General features: G+C 36.4%; 1 protein-coding gene across 1 annotated transcript; it reads right to left on the reverse strand.

The window, feature by feature from the left end:
* Positions 1-396: 396 nt before the first annotated feature.
* On the reverse strand, positions 397-17,373 carry LOC117083211 (zinc finger protein 257-like). The gene is given in 6 exon segments (XM_033210576.1): positions 397-1,924; positions 2,018-2,374; positions 2,377-3,378; positions 14,464-14,559; positions 15,422-15,548; positions 17,266-17,373. Coding segments are annotated over 6 exon segments (1,953 nt in total). The 3' UTR covers positions 397-1,661.
* Positions 17,374-17,760: the final 387 nt, after the last annotated feature.

Genomic DNA, 17,760 nt, shown 5'->3' on the forward strand with positions numbered 1-17,760 from the left:
AAGAACTAGCATGAAGTAATTTGAGAGTTGACTTAACGTCATTATTTACTTTTAAAAAGTTTTATGGTGGCCGGGCGCGGTGGCTCAAGCCTATAATCCCAGCACTTTGGGAGGCCGAGACGGGCGGATCACGAGGTCAGGAGATCGAGACCATCCTGGCTAACCCGGTGAAACCCCGTCTCTATTCAAAAAATACAAAAAACTAGCCGGGTGAGCTGGCGGGCGCCTGTAGTCCCAGCTACTGGGGAGGCTGAGGCAGGAGAATGGCGTAAACCTGGGAGGCGGAGCTTGCAGTGAGCTGAGATCTGGCCACTGCACTCCAGCCTGGGGGACAGAGCAAGACTCTGTCTCAAAAAAAAAAAAGTTTTATGATTTTATCAAAAAAGTATACTTGAATGTAATTATGACTTTTCAAAGAAATGTCTACTCATTTTAAAGTTATGTAAAATTAATTTACTTACCAACTGTAGTTTTGGATTTTCTATACACAGCAGTCTGATTTAGTGCAATGTCTGAAGTGTCAGTGCCTTAGCTATTTCTACTGTTAATTCTCTTGATAATTATATAAACTCAATTTGAATTAAATATTTCTTTGTATTTATTGCATCTGCAAAAGTATATTTTAGTATGAGCTCTGGCATTTTCTAAGCTATAGTTATGGAAAAAATGTTTTTCCAAATTCATTACATTTGCTGAATTCTTCTCCAATATAAATTTCCTAATGCTGAACAAAATGTTAGCAACTGCTTCAGGGTTATTCTCCAGTACAAAATGTGTACAGTAAAATGATACAAGTAAAAGCACTATAAACCCCTTTATATTTGTAATGTTTGTCTTCAGAATAAACTCTTCTTCACTTTAAAGGCTTTTATTTCTGACAGATCATTTGAAAGTAATTGTATTTATAATACTTTTATTAAGTATGAACTCTCTGATGTTGTGTAATATGTGAGCACATATTAATGACTTTTCCACATTCTTTATATTTGTACACCATTTCTCAACTATAAATGCTTTCCTGTACAATAAGCTATGAACACTGGTTAAAAGTTATATTCTTCACACTTGGAGTTTTCTCCAGTATAAATTATTTTATCTGCAATCAAGTATGAAAACCATTTAAAAGTTTTTTCACATTCTTTATATTTCTAGAGTTTTGCACTAGTATAATTTTTTTTATTTTTATGTTTAGAAAAGTTTGAGGTGTTGTGAAAAGCACCGTGACATCATTCAGGATTGTAGTTTCGCTCCAGTATGAAACATCTTATATCTGTTAAGAATTGAGGACTTGTTAAGGGCTTTGTGACATTCTTCACACTTTAGGATTTCTGTCCAGTATAAATTATGTGTAATAAGAGTTGAGAACTTTTAAAGGCTTTGTCACATTCTTCACATTCGTAGGCTTTATCTTCCACATGAGTTCTCATGTTTAGTAGGAAATGAGAACTGGGTAGAGGCTATGCCACATTCATCACATTTCAAGGATTTCTCTCCAGCATGAATTATTTTGTGCTTAGTGAATGTTGAAGATTTGTTAAAAGCCAGGCCACGTTCTTCACATTTGTAGGGCTTCTCTATTATGAATTCCTTTATGTTTAGTAAGGATTGAGGAACAGTTAAAAGCCTTGACACATTCTTCACATTTGTAGGGTTTTTCTCCATTATGAATTATGTTTCGTAAGGTTTGAGGAATGGTTACAAGCTTTGCCACATTCTTTACATTTGTTGGGGTTCTCTCCAGCATGAATTATCTTATGTATGGTAAGGTATGAGAAACGATTAAAAGGTTTGCCACATTCTGCACATTTGTAGGGTGTCTCCCCAGTATGAATTAACTTATGTCTAATAAGGTATGAAGACCAGTTAAAGGCTTTGCCACACTCTTCACACTTGTAGGGTTTCTCTCCAGTATGAATTATCTTATGTTGAATAAGGGTAGTAAGAGCTGAGGACCAGTTAAAGGCTTTGCAATATTCATCACATTTGTAGGCCTTCTGTCTAGTATGAATTCTCTTATGTTTAGTAAGATGTGAAGACCAGTTAAAGGCTTTTCCACACTCTTCACATTTGTAGGGTTTCTCTCCAGTATGAATTCTCTTATGTTGAGTAAGGTATGAAGACCGGTTAAAAGCTTTGCCACACTCTTCACATTTGCAGGGCTTCTCCCCAGTATGAATTAACTTATGTTGAGTAAGGTGTGAAGACTGGTTAAAGGCTTTACCACACTCTTCACATTTGTAGGGTTTCTCTCCAGTATGAATTACCTTATGTTGAGTAAGGTGTGAAGACCAGTTAAAGGCTTTTCCACACTCTTCACATTTGTAGGGTTTCTCTCTAGTATGAATTACCTTATGTTGAGTAAGGTGTGAAGACGGTTAAAGGCTTTACCACACTCTTCACATTTGTAGGGTTTCTCTCTAGTATGAATTAACTTATGTTGAGTAAGGTGTGAAGACTGGTTAAAGGCTTTACCACACTCTTCACATTTGTAGGGTTTCTCTCTAGTATGAATTATCTTATGTCGAATAAGGTATGAAGACCGGTTAAAGGCTTTTCCACACTCTTCACATTTGTAGGGTTTCTCTCCACTATGAATCATCTTATGTCGAGTAAGGGCTGAGGACTGTTTAAAGGCTTTTCCACACTCTTCACATTTGTAGGGTTTCTCTCCAGTATGAATTCTCTTATGTTGAGTAAAAGTAGTGAGAGCTGAGGACCAGTCAAAGGCTTTGCAACATTCATCACACTTGTAGGGCTTCTCTCTACTATGAATTATCTTATGTTGAGTAAGGTGTGAAGACCGGTTAAAGGCTTTGCCACACTCTTCACATTTGTAGGATTTCTCTCTAGTATGAATTATCTTATGTTGAGTAAGGTGTGAAGGCCGGTTAAAAGTTTTTCCACACTCTTCACATTTGTAGGGTTTCTCTCCAGTATGAGTCATCTTATGTCGAGTAAGGGCTGAGGACTTGTTAAAGGCTTTGCCACATTCTTCACATTTGTGGGAATTCTCTTTAATATGAATTCTCTTATGTTGAGTTAGTTGTGAAAGCATGGAAAATGATTTGCCACATTCTTTACATTTGCAAGTTTTCTTTTCAGTATGTCTTATCTTATGTCTATCTGAATTTGAAAATTTATAGAAGACTTTCACATATTTATCACACTGATATATTTTGTTCTGGGTAGTTATCAGACATAGGTTAAGTCCATTATAACCTCCTTTGCACACCTTACACTCATCCACACTTTTACAGCCCTTTCTTAATTGTAAATTCTCATGTTCACATTTATCATGTCTCCTCAGTATGACTTTTTGGGGAAAATCTTTTATGTCTTGCTCCGGCCAAAGGTCTTCGGCAATATGAGAACACATAACTAAAAGAAATTAAAACAACAAATTACTCCACTTACTAGACTCAGGTAAATATTTTTTACAAATCTAACCTATAAAACTGTATACACTACCTAAGCAAGATGACATAGCAAAATACCACAGGCTCTAATTTATTCAAAAACATATAAAATGTAACAAAAACATACTGACCAAAACACATTTTTGGAAAATTTATACATGAGTTAAGTGTGCAAAGTGCCCCAGGTGAACACAATGTAAAAAGCAACATAGAAGAAAAAGAAAAATCTGTTATATTAACCCAACACAGCACTTCCTTCTCCCCAGTATAACATAGTGCCCTTAGAAGTATACATTGCCAACTCCTTGTTTCTATTTAAAAGAAAAATATTGGCACATACATTTTTATGTCTGGCTTTTAGGGGTCTTTCAAGACACTGGTTTCATTCTCCCATTAAATAAAATGTTGAAAAAAAAAAAAGTATACTTTGGAATAACACTTTGAGACTGCTGAGACCAAAGGTAAATGTTACAGCAGCACAGAGACTGCAGTACCACAGACAGGGAACAAGGGTAGCAAGTGATTGATAACTAGGAAGAAGTCATGCAAATAAACTTTTTAAACTAGAAAATAAAACATTTCAGATAAGACACATTCTTAAGAACATGTTTAAAAGGCTCTCAGAATGTCTAACCATGACAACTGGTTTCAGACTATGCCAGAATAAAGCTACATTGTAAAGACTGTGACAGGAACCTTTTTTTTTTTTTTAATGTCCAAGTCTCAATCAAAGATTACAATATATACAAAATACTAGGGCAACATGGTCCCATCAAAAAAATCATGAAATTTTCAGAAAGCAATCATTATAAAATAAAAATGTATAAATTTTAGAAATTTAAAATAAGTTGAATAACACTCAATGAGTAAAAGCAGCACAGACAACTATTGAAAATCAGAAAAATGAGAAAAAAAACAGTAATTGTGGAGGTAAAATACAAAGAGATAATAACTAACCAATTCTAAAAGAAAAAAATGATATAAAAATAAAGAAGTTCAACAAACTAAAATACACATACAAGATATTTATTTAAAAAACACATAAGAACAATTTAAAATGTCACAGACAAGAGAATCTCAAGAACTGCAAGATGAAAGTGATGTGTCGTTTATAAGCATAGAGTGACACGCTAAACAGTGAGTTTTTCAAAAGAAAATTTTGCAGGCCAGAAGAAAACGGTGTGATATTGCCAAAGTCCTGAAGAAAAAATGCTGTCAGGTGAAAAGAATAATCATCAGCAAAAATGTCCTACCAAAAAAATTTTAAAAAGACCTTCTAAAATAACCAAATCCTGAGACAGTATATTGGCACTGCATATGACCTATATATATATCAAAGATGCTGAAAAAAGTTTCTTCCACTGAAAATAACACGATGCTAGAAAACAACACAAAATCATATAAAACTACCGAAGTTCCTGGGAAACATACATACACAAAAATAGAATTCCTTAGCATTCTCATAATGGGACAGAAAACATTTATAATTATGCTCTAAAATTAGAAAAATAAAAGCGCAGAAAGTATTGTAAATATCTGTTAATAAATATACAACAGATAATTAGCAATATCAATAACAAAGTTGAGGGCAGATGTAATGGGGAACAATTTTTGTATATAACTGCAGTTCATTTTTCACCAGATTAAATATATACTATTTTATCTTTTAGAGGTTTTATGTAATCCCCAAGGTACCACAAAGAAAATATCTGTATAGACACCCAAAAGAGAATAAGAAAGAAGTGAAACCATATCAATACTAATGAAACAGACACAATGGAAGACAGAAAGGGAGAAATGAGGGATAAAGATACAAGAATCAAATAAAATAATTAATAAAATAACAGGAAGTCTTTGTCTTTTAGAAAATTACTTACATATATGTATAATTAGCTTTCTAATCAAGAGACATAGTTTCAATAAAGGGATTCATTAAAAAACATTAAAACTCAAGACCCGACTTGTCTTTCTACAAGAGTCAGTTTAGAACTAATAATAAAAAAAAGCCTGAAAGTGACAAGATTGATGTAGGTATTTTATCCAAATACTAACCAAATGAGAGCAGAAAAGGTCAAAGTAGTATTACACAAACTACATCTTAAGTCAAAAACTCACATTACATAAAATGTATATGAAGTCAAAACTCCAAAAGACGAAGGACATTAAGCAATAATAGATTGACGGGGAACCTATGAAAAATTTGTATATATGCATATTTGTGTGTGTGTGCGTGTATCTCACCTTAGAGTTCCAAATATGTAAGGTAAATATTGACATAATTGAAGAAACACATAGAAAACAATATAATAATAGTAGGATATTTTGATACCTCACGTTCTCTGATAATAATAAAACAAGATAATATTAGTAAGGAAACAGTAGACTTCAGAGCAGTATAAAGCAAGTATTTCTAACAGATATAGAAAACACTTCTCAATATCAGGAAACACACCCTTTGCAATAGCTCATACAACACTCTTTTTGATAGACCACCGGTTAGGTCAAAAAATAAATCTCAACAAGTGTTTCAAAACTAAAATTTTGAGCTGGGCGCAGTGGCTTACACCTGTAATCCCAGCACTTTGGGAGGCCGAGGCAGGTGGATCATCTGAGGTCAGGAGTTCAAGACCAGCCTGGCCAACATGAAAATACAAAATTAGTCGGGTATGGTAGTGCATGCCTGTGATACCAGCTACTTGGGAGGCTGAGGCAGGAGAATCGCTTGGACCCAGGAGGCGGAGGTTGCAGTGAGCAGAAATCACACCACTGCACTCCAGTCTGGCAACAGAGCAGGACTCTGTCTCAAAACAAACAAACAAATAACAACAACAACAAAAAAACCCCTGAAACTTTGGCCAGGCACGGTGGCTCATGTCTGTAATCCCAGCAGTTTGGGAGGCTGAGACGGGTAGATCACCTGAGGTCAGGAGTTTGAGACCAGCCTAGTCAACATGGCGAAACCCTGTCTCTACCAAAAATACAAAACTTAACTGGGCCTGGTGGCATGTGCCTATAATCCCAGATACTCAGCAGGTTGAAGCATGAGAATCGCTTGAACCAAGGAGGCAGGAGTTGCAGTGAGCCAAGATCACACCACTGCACCCCAATCCTGGGCAACAGAGTTGAGAGTGTCTCAAAAACAACAACAACAACAACAACAAAAACCCTAAAATTTTAAGGATTACTTTCTATGAACAAAATGGAATAAGAATATAAAACAATGGAAAAAAACTGAAAAATTCAAATATATAGAAATTAAACAATATACTCAAGCATACTCTTGTTCAAAGATTAAAATAATTAATGTTGTATAGATGTTTATATCATTTAATGTAATCTACAGATTGAATGCAATGTTTTTCAAATTTCTCATTGCATTTTTGAAAAAATAGTAATAGCAGACTCAAGAGTGCTGTTGCAAGAGACAACAAAGTACCCAACAATCTTCAAAAAAAAAAAAAAAAGGTTGGAGGCATTATAATTCCTTATTTCAAAACATATTACAAAGCTACAGAATTAAAACAATTTAGTATCAGTATCAAGCTGAAAACTAGACAAATCAAATAGAATGCAACACATAAACTTTAATATATATGGTCATATAAAGAGTCATTTACATACCCATAATAATTGTAGCATTGTTACTGAAAGCCAATAGGTAAAAACAATACTAATTTCTGTCACCAATTATTCAATAGATATAATTTGAAATGTAAAAATACTGGAACATCACTCAGTTTTCTTTCTTTTTTTTTTTTTTTTTTGAGACGAAGTCTCACTCTTGTCCCCCAGGCTGGAGTGCGATGGCATGATCTCAGCTTATTGCAACCCCTGCTTCCCGGGTTCAAGTAATTCTCCTGCCTTGGCCCCCTGAGTAGCTGGGATTACAGGCACCTACCACCACACCCAGCTAATTTCTGTATTTTTAGTTGAGATGGGGTTTCACCATGTTGGCCAGGCTGGTCTAGAACTCTTAACCTCAGGTGATCCACCAGCCTTGGTCTCCCAAAGTGCTGGGATTACAGATGTGAGCTACCGCGCCCAATCATATCACTCAGTTTTCAAAAAGCAGAAAATATTCTAACTACACAGATAAATCTTGATGATATTTTGCAAAGTAACATGAGCCAGCCACAAACAGACAGAGATTGTATGAGATACATAAAGAAGTTACACCACTAGGAACACAAAACAGAGTGGTGCTTCAAAAGTGCTGTAATACTAGAAAAGTTGGTAGTTGTACAATGTGTATTGAGATTTAGCTTTGCAAGATAAAAATGCTTCAGCAATATGTTGCATAATGATGTCAATATAACTAAATTGAATATATGAAAATATTTTAGGCCGGGCCCGGTGGCTCAAGCCTGTAATCCCAGCACTTTGGGAGACCGAGACGGGCGGATCACGAGGTCAGGAGATCGAGACCATCCTGGCGAATACGGTGAAACCCCGTCTCTACTAAAAATACAAAAAACTAGCCGGGCAAGGTGGCGGGCGCCTGTAGTCCCAGCTACTCGGGAGGCTGAGGCGGGAGAATGGCGTAAACCCGGGAGGTGGAGCTTGCAGTGAGCTGAGATCTGGCCACTGCACTCAAGCCTGGGCGACAGAGTCAGACTCCGTCTCAAAAAAAAAAAAAAAATTTTATTATAAATTATTATGTGTTTTTGACAAGTAAAAACAATAGTAGCTAGAAGAGAAATTTAGTTATGAGTATAGTTTTTTGAGACGGAGTTTCGCTCTTGTCGCCCAGCTGGAGTACAATGGCGTGATCTTGGCTCACTTCAGTCTCTGCCTCCTGGGTTCAAGCGAGTCTCCTGCCTCAGCTTCCCGAGTAGCTGAACTACTAGTACCCACCACCATGCCCAGCTAATTTTTTTGTATTTTTAGTAGAGACGGACTTTCACCACTTTGGCCAGGCTGGTCTCAAACTGACCTCAGGTGATCCACCCACCTTGGTCTCCCAAAGTGCTGGGATTACAGGCCACCACACCCTGCCGGTAGTTTTTAAATTATCTTCAAATCCAAAAGTATTTCTTTCACAGAAAAATAATAGAGATTCACAAATAAACAAGATATGGAGGATTCACAAATAAATAGGATGTTGAAATTAGAATTTTTGTGACTACTCATCTGCACTGGATTAAACAACAAACCTACACAACAAATATACAAGTTATAAAGAAAACACAGGGATAATATTTATAAAGGCAAACAAACATAGAGATAATAATATTGGCAATATATGTTTGGCTGATTCATATTTGATTTTGCTCCACACTGTGTTAAATTGTTCAGAACTAAATATTGTCATACACAATTATAACATAAACTGAAAAATCAAGACACAATTAACTGGTATGAGGTGGCATGTTCTAAAATATAATACAAAAATATAAAATTGCAAAACAAATTTAAAATGTAGAATGTAATACTTATTGGACAGCATCAAGTCGATCTGTATACTCATGAACAAAATCTTGGAAGAAGTCTATAGGGAAAAAGTAATACAGAGTTTACTTGAACATGAAAAAGACTAAGTTCTTCCCAAATTTTGAGGTAATAAAATAATACCTGACCAATAATACTTGATTTGAAATTATTTTACTTCAAAAAAAGATAAAAATACTTTCCAAAACAAAAGGTGAGAGTGTTCATCATGACTAGCACTGTCCTACAAAAAATGCTACATGGTGGCGAGGCAGAGGGGCTCATGCCTATCATCTGACAGTTTTAGGAGGCCCAGGCAGTCACATCACTTGGGACCAGGAGTTCAAGAACATCCTGAGGAACATGGTGAGACTTTGCATATAAAAACAAAGAAATGCTACAATGAGTCCATTACATTAAAAAATAAAATTCTGCACAGCATGAATTTTTGTAAAAATTATAATATATAAAAAAATTTTATAAAAATAAAATTATATTTACATGACTACGTAAATATAAAGCTCTCTATTAAATGTAAATATACAGACACACATAGAATCCTTTACTATTACAATGATGGTGCATAAAATCCCTAAATTTCTTCCATAGAATACGAAAAACAAAATATAATCTGCATAAATCTGTTATTAGATATAATTTATAATATTAATAAAAATGTAGAGGTATAGTATTTGTATTCAGTTGAAGTTGTTATGAGATTAAAATATATTGTTTTAACTTTAAGATGTTTTATGTAATCTTCACTTTTCAAGATGATTATGAAGATAATATTTATAGAAAGTACACTAAACAAATAGAAAAATAATCAAAATGTCACTATAAAATTAAACAAAATTTAAGGTGGTAAAATAGGAAATGAGAAAAAACATATCTATAAGAGCACATAAAACAATAATAATAAAACTGGTAACAGAAACATTTCTTTAAGCAATTATTTTAAATACAAATTAATTAAACTATTTAATTTTTAAAAATGTAATCCCAGGACTTTGGAAGGCCAAGGTGGACTGATCACTTAATCTCAGAAGGTCAAAACCAGAGTGGGCAACATGGCAAAACTGTGTCTCTACAAAAAATACAAAAAAACTAGTTAGATGTGATGCCACATACTTGTATCCCAGCTATCTGAGAGGCTGAAACGAGAGGATCATCTGAGTTTGGGAGGTTGAAGCCGCTGTGAGCCATCATCAAACCATTGCAAACCAGCCTGGTTGACAGAGTGAGAACCTATCTCAAAAATAAAAAACTAAGTAAATTATATTTAAAAAATTAAATGCCTAATTGGCTTAAGAAAAACAGCATATAATATGCTGCATACAAGAGATTCATTTTAGCATTTAGTTAAATAGGCTGAAAGTAACAATGAAAAAATTCCATATTCCACGCAAACAGTAACAATTGGGTGAGGTCGTCATAATTACAGTAGACATAATATGTCCTAAGTACTAGCATGAGACAAAGACTAATATTATATAATGGTAAAATGGGTCAATTTAACTGGTATCTATCCATATGTGTATGTGTGTATATATATGTATACATACAGATATGTGTATATATAACATATATATGCATACATATATATCTATATAGGGCTGGGCATGGTGGCTCATGCCTTTAATCCCAGAACTCTGGAAGGCCTAGGCAGGTGGATGACGAGGTCAGGAGTTCAAGACCATCCTGGCTAACATGGTGAAACCCCGACTCTACTAAAAATACAAAAATTAGCCGGGCATGGTGGCACGTGCGCCTTGCAATCCAAGCAACTCAGGAGGCTGAGGTGGAAGAATCGTTTGAACCTGGAAGACGGAGGATGCAGTGAGCTGAGATCGTGCCACTGTACTCCAACCTGGGCAACAAAGTAAGACTCCATCTCAAAAAAAAAAAAAATCTATCTCTATATATAATTAATATAGTATTTAATAAAATACTTATCCAGCTATATGTATATATAACATCAGGGCTCCAAAATATATAAAGCAAATATCAACAAATTGAAGCAGGAAATACATAGCAACATAATTGTAACATCAAGATCCCATTTTCAATAATAAATAGAAAATTCAGATAAAATAGCAATAATAAAACAGAACTTAGAAAACATTATAGACTGTATTAATTATTTTGAATACACACGAAGCTCAAGAGTAGATAATTTATTAAAAAAAAAAAAGATTTGGCTCACAGTTTGGCAGGCTGTACAAGAAGTGTGTACCAACATCTGCTTCTGGTGAGGGTCTCAAAAAGCTTACAATCATGGTAGAAGGCCAAGAGTAACTGGACATACCACATGGTAAGAGACAGCAAGTGTGAGGTGAAGAAGCCAGGTTCTTTTAATGAGCCAGCTCTCTTTTGAATTAATGGAGTGTAAAATTTTGATTACAAAGAGGATGGTGCCAACCCATGCACAAGGAATTTTTCCCCACAAACCAAACACCTCCCACTGGTCTTATATCCAACATTGAGAATTACATGGCAGCATGAAGTCCTCATGCCTATAACCCCAACACTTTGGAGGACCAAAGTGAGAGGGTCTCTTGGGGCCAGAAGTTTGAGACCAAGCTGGGCAATATAGTAAGACCCTGTTCCTACAAATAATAAAAATTAGCCAGACATGGTAGTACATGTCTGTAGTCCCAGCTACTAGGGATGCTGAGGTGAAAGGATCACTTGAGCCCAGGAGGTTGAGGTGACAGTGAGCCAAAATCATGCCACTGCACTCCAGCCTGGGTGATAGAGTAAGATCCTGTCTAAAAACAACAATAAATACATTTTAAGTATACCAAAATTATACACCGTGTTTTCTGACTACAACTGAATAAAACTAGGAATTAAGAGCAAAAGTAAAACTGGCAAATCCAAATGTATATAAAACTAACTACAAAACTCTTCAACATATTCTTGCTCATGGGCCAAAAATTTAATTTTTCAAAGGTGTCAATACAACCTACAGTGGTGAACAAATTTAATATAATCGTTATAACAATCTCAACAGCACAGTTTTTAACAGAAATCATATGATTTGGCTGCATCCCCACCCAAATCTCATCTTGAACTGTAGCTCCCATAATTCCCATGTGTCAGGAGAGAGACAGGGAGAGGTAATTAAATCATGAAAGTGGTTCTTTCCTGTGCTGTTCTTGTGATAGTGAATAAGTTCCAGGAGATCTGATGGGTTTATAGAGGGGAGTTCCTCTGCTAACGCCCTCTTGCCTTTCACCATGTAAGACATGACTTGCTCCTCCTTTGCATTGTGCCATGATTGTGAAGCCTCTGACAAAAATACCTTTATGAGAGAACCAGGCCTCATGGCTTGAACCTGTAATGACAGCTACAAGTACATTAATGTTGGAGAATTGCTTCAGGCCAGGATTTCAAGACCAGCCTGGGTTATGTAGCAAGGCCCCATCTCCAACGTAAGTGCCTTTAAGAGATCCTTAAGGTCCAGGGATGAAGTTGTGAAATTCTGCTAAAGCCAAATATTGAGGCGTGTTCTCTTCAGAAGGCAGGCTGTCATTCTGGTGGCAAACTATGGGAACCCTGCTCTTGGCTACAGGACAGGAAATGGCCAACCCAACTTGGTCCTACTGAGAATTCTGGATTTACTCTGTAATTATTTCAAAATCCTTTCAGCCACAGCCTGGGAGAGGTTCTGTCCTTTCATAGGCCTGGAGGAAGACACGCGTTTATAGCCATGCAGGCAGGCCTGCAGACCCTGGCTTTTAATGTGGTGCCTGAAGCAGTTCAAAGTCTCAGTTCCAGCTTCCTGGGCCACAGTTTATGGCCAGTTCTCTTTACCTAGAAACCAACACAGTGACCTGAGAAAATCCTCTGTGGTACTCAGCGAAGGCTGTACTCATTTACAGCCTTTACTCCCGATTTAAGGTACATTATATACAGACCCTACTACAAAAACCTGCCCTAGTGTCTGCCCTACAGAGCAAAGTCTTGAAGGATATCCAATCTGTCCAAAAATAATATGAGGATTACAACTATCCAAGCCCCTTGTAACAAGCCAACTAAAGGTGGACCCTAGTGCAGACCCAGCAATCTTGTGACCAAGCTACAACCCCTCTCCATCACAAACCCAGAGGGAATCCCATCACCCTGGGGGCCCAACGGAAGAAGACCTTTACCTACTGAAACCAGTTTAAGCAACTTGAAGAGGTGTTTGCTCCTTCAAATTCACAGACACCAAATGCAAAATTATATTGTGCACCTTGTCAATGCTTCCATTTTAACATAGCACTGAAGCAGAATTATGTGGCAGAATAATTAGTCAAAACAATTTTCAAAAAGCCATTGAAACTGAAGACAAATAAGTAAAAATTTGCTGTTTGTAGATTACATGATCTTATATATAGAAAACCATAAGCAGTGCATTAAAACCTGTCTAAGTTAATAAACTCAGTAAATTCACAAAATATAAAATTAACATACAAGTTATGGTGCCATACACTTAAGACAAACTATCTGATAAAACAGATGAAAAAAACCTTATTTACAATAGCATTAAAATAATAAATTTCTGGCTGGGCGCAGTGGCTCACAACTGTAATGCCAGCTCTTTGGGAGGCCAAGGAGGGTGGATCATCTGAGGTCAGGAGTTCAAGACTAGCCTGACTAACATGGTGAAACCTCATCTCTACTAAAAATACAAAAATCAGCTGGGCATGGTGGCAAGTGCCTGTAATCCCAGCTGCTTGAAAGGCTGAGGCAGGAGAATTGCTAGAACCCAGGAGGTGGAGTTTGCAGTGAGCTGCGACCATGCCATTGCACTTCAGCCTGGGCAAGAGTGAAACTCTGTCTCAAAAATAAATAAATTTCAGAGAACAAATTTGACCAAGGAAATAAAAAATCTTTACACTGAAAGATATAAGATAGCTAGGAAAAGAAATAGAGAAGACACAAATAAATTTAAAAATGTTTTATGTCTATGAGTTGAAAGAATAAGATTCAATAAATATAGGTTCAATAAGCTCCCTACAAAAATTCCAGTGGTAAGTTTTTTTCACAGTAATGGAAAATACAAGACTAAAGACTACATGAAACTACAATAAACTTTGAATAGCCAAAGCGATCTGGAGGAAAAAAAAACAAAGCAGAACGACATCATATTTTATAATTACAAATTATCTTTCAATAATATACTAAAAGATGAAATGTGCAGAAACATTAAAAAATTCAATGGAACAGAAACCACTATTTCAGACATGATGCAAAAAGAGAACTTAAGAAAAAGCTTAACGTAGAATTTTTTTAAATTATGCAGATATTTGTGTGTCCCTAAAAACAATGAAAAAGCAGTCAGACTGTACAGTCTCTTATATGCCGTGAGGACTTTGGCTCTCACTGTAAACTTGAAGGAAAATTACTGAAAGGAAAGTAGAATCTTTAGAGAATTTAAAAGCATAAGACAGAAAATTTAAAAGCTTTCTATGTGAGAGCAAAGAAAAAAAAAAAATACAAACTCAGGCTTCCAGAAACTATATCCTTTGGAACACAGCTTCCCAAATGACATGTTAAGGACTTGCTTTCTCCTTGACCTTTGGATCTCTCATCTGGGTCATCTGTTGTATTGGCTTTCACTCTCACCTACCTGGGGGTTTGGCTACCATCTCATGTCTGTTCATATTCCAGGGCTCTTTTCCTTGCTCCAGACAGGTGATTAGGTCTGGCTTAGAGATCGCAATACCTGTTTTATTAAAAATAAGTAATATGCATCTTGTTCATATTCTGCAATTACCAACTTAGTAATGTGCTCAATAAAGAGAATGTTAATACAATATTCTAATACATTTATTCCAAAATACTAATTTATAACAGTTATTTCTAAATATTTAGAAAATACTACATATTTGTAGGTTCTTAATTCACTACTCAGAACTACTGAATAAAAAAATTGGTGGTAGCAATTAGATTTTTTTTTTTTTTTGAGACGGAGTCTTGCTCTGCCGCCCAGGCTGGAGTGCAGTGGCCGGATCTCAGCTCACTGCAAGCTCCGCCTCCCGGTTCACGCCATTCTCCTGTCTCAGCCTCCCGAGTAGCTGGGACTACAGGCGCCTGCCTCGTCGCCCGGCTAGTTTTTTTTTTTTTTTTTTTTGTATTTTTTAGTAGAGACGGGGTTTCACCGTATTAGCCAGGATGGTCTCGAACTCCTGACCTCATGATCCGCCCATCTCGGCCTCCCAAAGTGCTGGGATTACAGGCTTGAGCCACCGCGCCTGGCCAGCAATTAGATTTTAAGGTGTGGGCAATAATATTTTATACCAGTAAATTTCTGAAATTATCACTAATCTAGAGTGAGGAATACAGATCAGCTCAGCAATGTGGAAAGTTCAGCTCAAGATGAAACATCTTGAAGAAATTTTTTTCTACACTGACAAATCCTTATGATTTTCTTGAAAACAGGGATTTGAAACTCATTTATGCAAAGCATAATTATCAAAAATTACCAAATTACCAAAAAACATTCTACAAAAAAACAAAAAGCAAACAGAAAACAAAAATAAAGCCTTTAGAGTATATTAGGAATTGAGTATTGAAGTTATTCTCACCCAGGAAGACCAGGTTTCTGTAGTTCTCTAACATCACATTCCTATATAAATTCTGCTGAACAGTGTCCAGGCATTGCCACTCCTCCAGAGAGAATTCTACAGTCACATCCCTAAATGTCAGTGGTCCCTGAAAAACACACAAACACAGACACACACATATTACCAAGTGGTCATGGACAGAATTTTTAATGTCACTCAGGTGTAATTAGAGAGTAGAGAGTACAGGTTCTGCCTTATAGAAGTGACCAAAATTATCCAAGAAAATATTTTTTTAACCCAGAAATATTCTCTAATGTATTCTCTGACTCTAAAAAACACACCCCCATACACATTTACCAAGTGGCCATGGGCAGAATTTTTAATGTGTCTCAAGGTCAAATGAGAGAGTAGAGAACGGATTCTGACTTACAGAAAGTCTGAGTTTCTGCTTTTTTTTTTTTTTTTTTTTTAAAGTTTCTGGATTTCTAACAAGTTCGCCAGTAATGCCAATGTTTTTGGCCCAAGAAGAATATTTTGTCAAACATCCACTAAGTAAAAGAGCCTGCGTTTTTCCTAGTATTGTTGGACTGTAAAAAAAAAGATGAGAGTTTTCACTTGCCAAAGACAGATATATGCAAAGAAAACTTAAGAAAGAGGGGTAGATAAAATGTGATGGTTTATGTACATCAGCTGCATAAAAATAATTTATTGTTGTTGTTGTTGTTTTTTGAGACAGAGTCTCGCTCTGTCGCCCAGGCTGGAGTGCAGTGGCGCGATCTCGGCTCACTGCAAGCTCCGCCTCCCGGGTTCACGCCATTCTCCTGCCTCAGCCTCCTGAGTAGCTGGGACTACAGGCGCCTGCCACCGCGCTCGGCTAATTTTTTTTTTTTTGTATTTTTAGTAGAGACGGTGTTTCACCGTGGTCTCGATCTCCTGACCTTGTGATCCGCCCGCCTCGGCCTCCCAAAGTGCTGGGATTACAGGCGTGAGCCACCGTGCCCGGCTTTTATAAAAATAATTTATAATGAAAAGAAAAATAATTAGCTTTCTAGTTAAAAAAAATCCGTCGCAGAGCTCCTTAACCGAGTGAATCATTATTACTTGCACTAGGACAAATTTTATGATGTGCTGATGCACAAAAGAAGGACACAGCATCACCACTGTGACATTTTCTCCAGAAGTAAATTGTAGTCCGAATTTAACCATAAAGAACCATCAGTTTATACCAAGTTCGAGATACAGGTATCTCCCATGTTGTGTAATTTTAATAGTGATTTTTAGTATTCTTTCTTTAGCACCCTAGAGAGCAGGCATTTTCTCATATTTTTTCAGGATTTTCTGGGTAATAAATGCCATCCTCTTTAAATAAACACTTTCTTAATCCTGTTCTGTATAGAGTTAATGAATAACACAGATGGAACCTCAATATTACAAGTTTTCCGTCTTTCTTAAGAACCCCTTTATTCTTCCAATAGGAATCTTGAGTATTCACACCTTCCCAGCCACAAAGGGAACATTTTTAATACAGTAGATTATAAATTCATGAAGAGAATTCCGCACGGCATAGAAGGAGCCATGATGTGGAAGGCTCCAGTATATGGGAAAAAACATATTTTTCAGAGACCCTTGACTATTATAAGAATGTTTTAAAGTAGTTAAAACAAATAGTTAAAACAAACTCATTAGGGAGGAAAAACACAAGCAGAGAAGTAAAGTTTGCATGTAAAAACGCATGGCATTTCAGAAGGCAGAGTGGACACAGCTCTTAATATGAGACATGTTTAGCGGAAAAAAAAAAAAAGGCATTTTTTTTCCTCCTTCCCCTCTGGAATTCCTGCTTAGATGAAATTTTCTGCACCAATTACACCGGCATCTTGAGAATATGCCTTTAAAGGTGTCAGCACCACCCATTTACCTGCTACCACCACACCCACAGGCTGAAGGACCAAGAACTGCAGAAACATTCCATCCATTTCTGTCCTTTATACTAGTAGAGATTCAGGAACAATGAGCTTCTTTATGAAGATAAAAATACAAGTTTTTTCTTTTCTGTCTTCAGATGCCCTCCTCTGCCACAGACACCAACAATTTCTGCTACAGTAATGGTAATATGGGCCACACTGACTTGTCTCTCCCAAACCCAAACAGAACAGGCCCTGTGACCATCCTTTAGTGAAAAGGTTTCTACCTTAACTCTCATGAATGCCTTGAACCCTTCATTGTTGATTCTGACCTCACCTTGGAATTATATTAGACACTTAATTAAAACAACATATATGTTTCCACCTAAAACAATAAACAAAACCTGTGGGAAAAGCTCAAGTAAGGATTTTTCTGCAAATTGCCCACGTAATCCTAAT

Source organism: Trachypithecus francoisi, unplaced genomic scaffold, assembly GCF_009764315.1.
Source record: "Trachypithecus francoisi isolate TF-2019V2 unplaced genomic scaffold, Tfra_2.0 Contig00301, whole genome shotgun sequence".
Lineage (NCBI taxonomy): Eukaryota > Metazoa > Chordata > Mammalia > Primates > Cercopithecidae > Trachypithecus > Trachypithecus francoisi.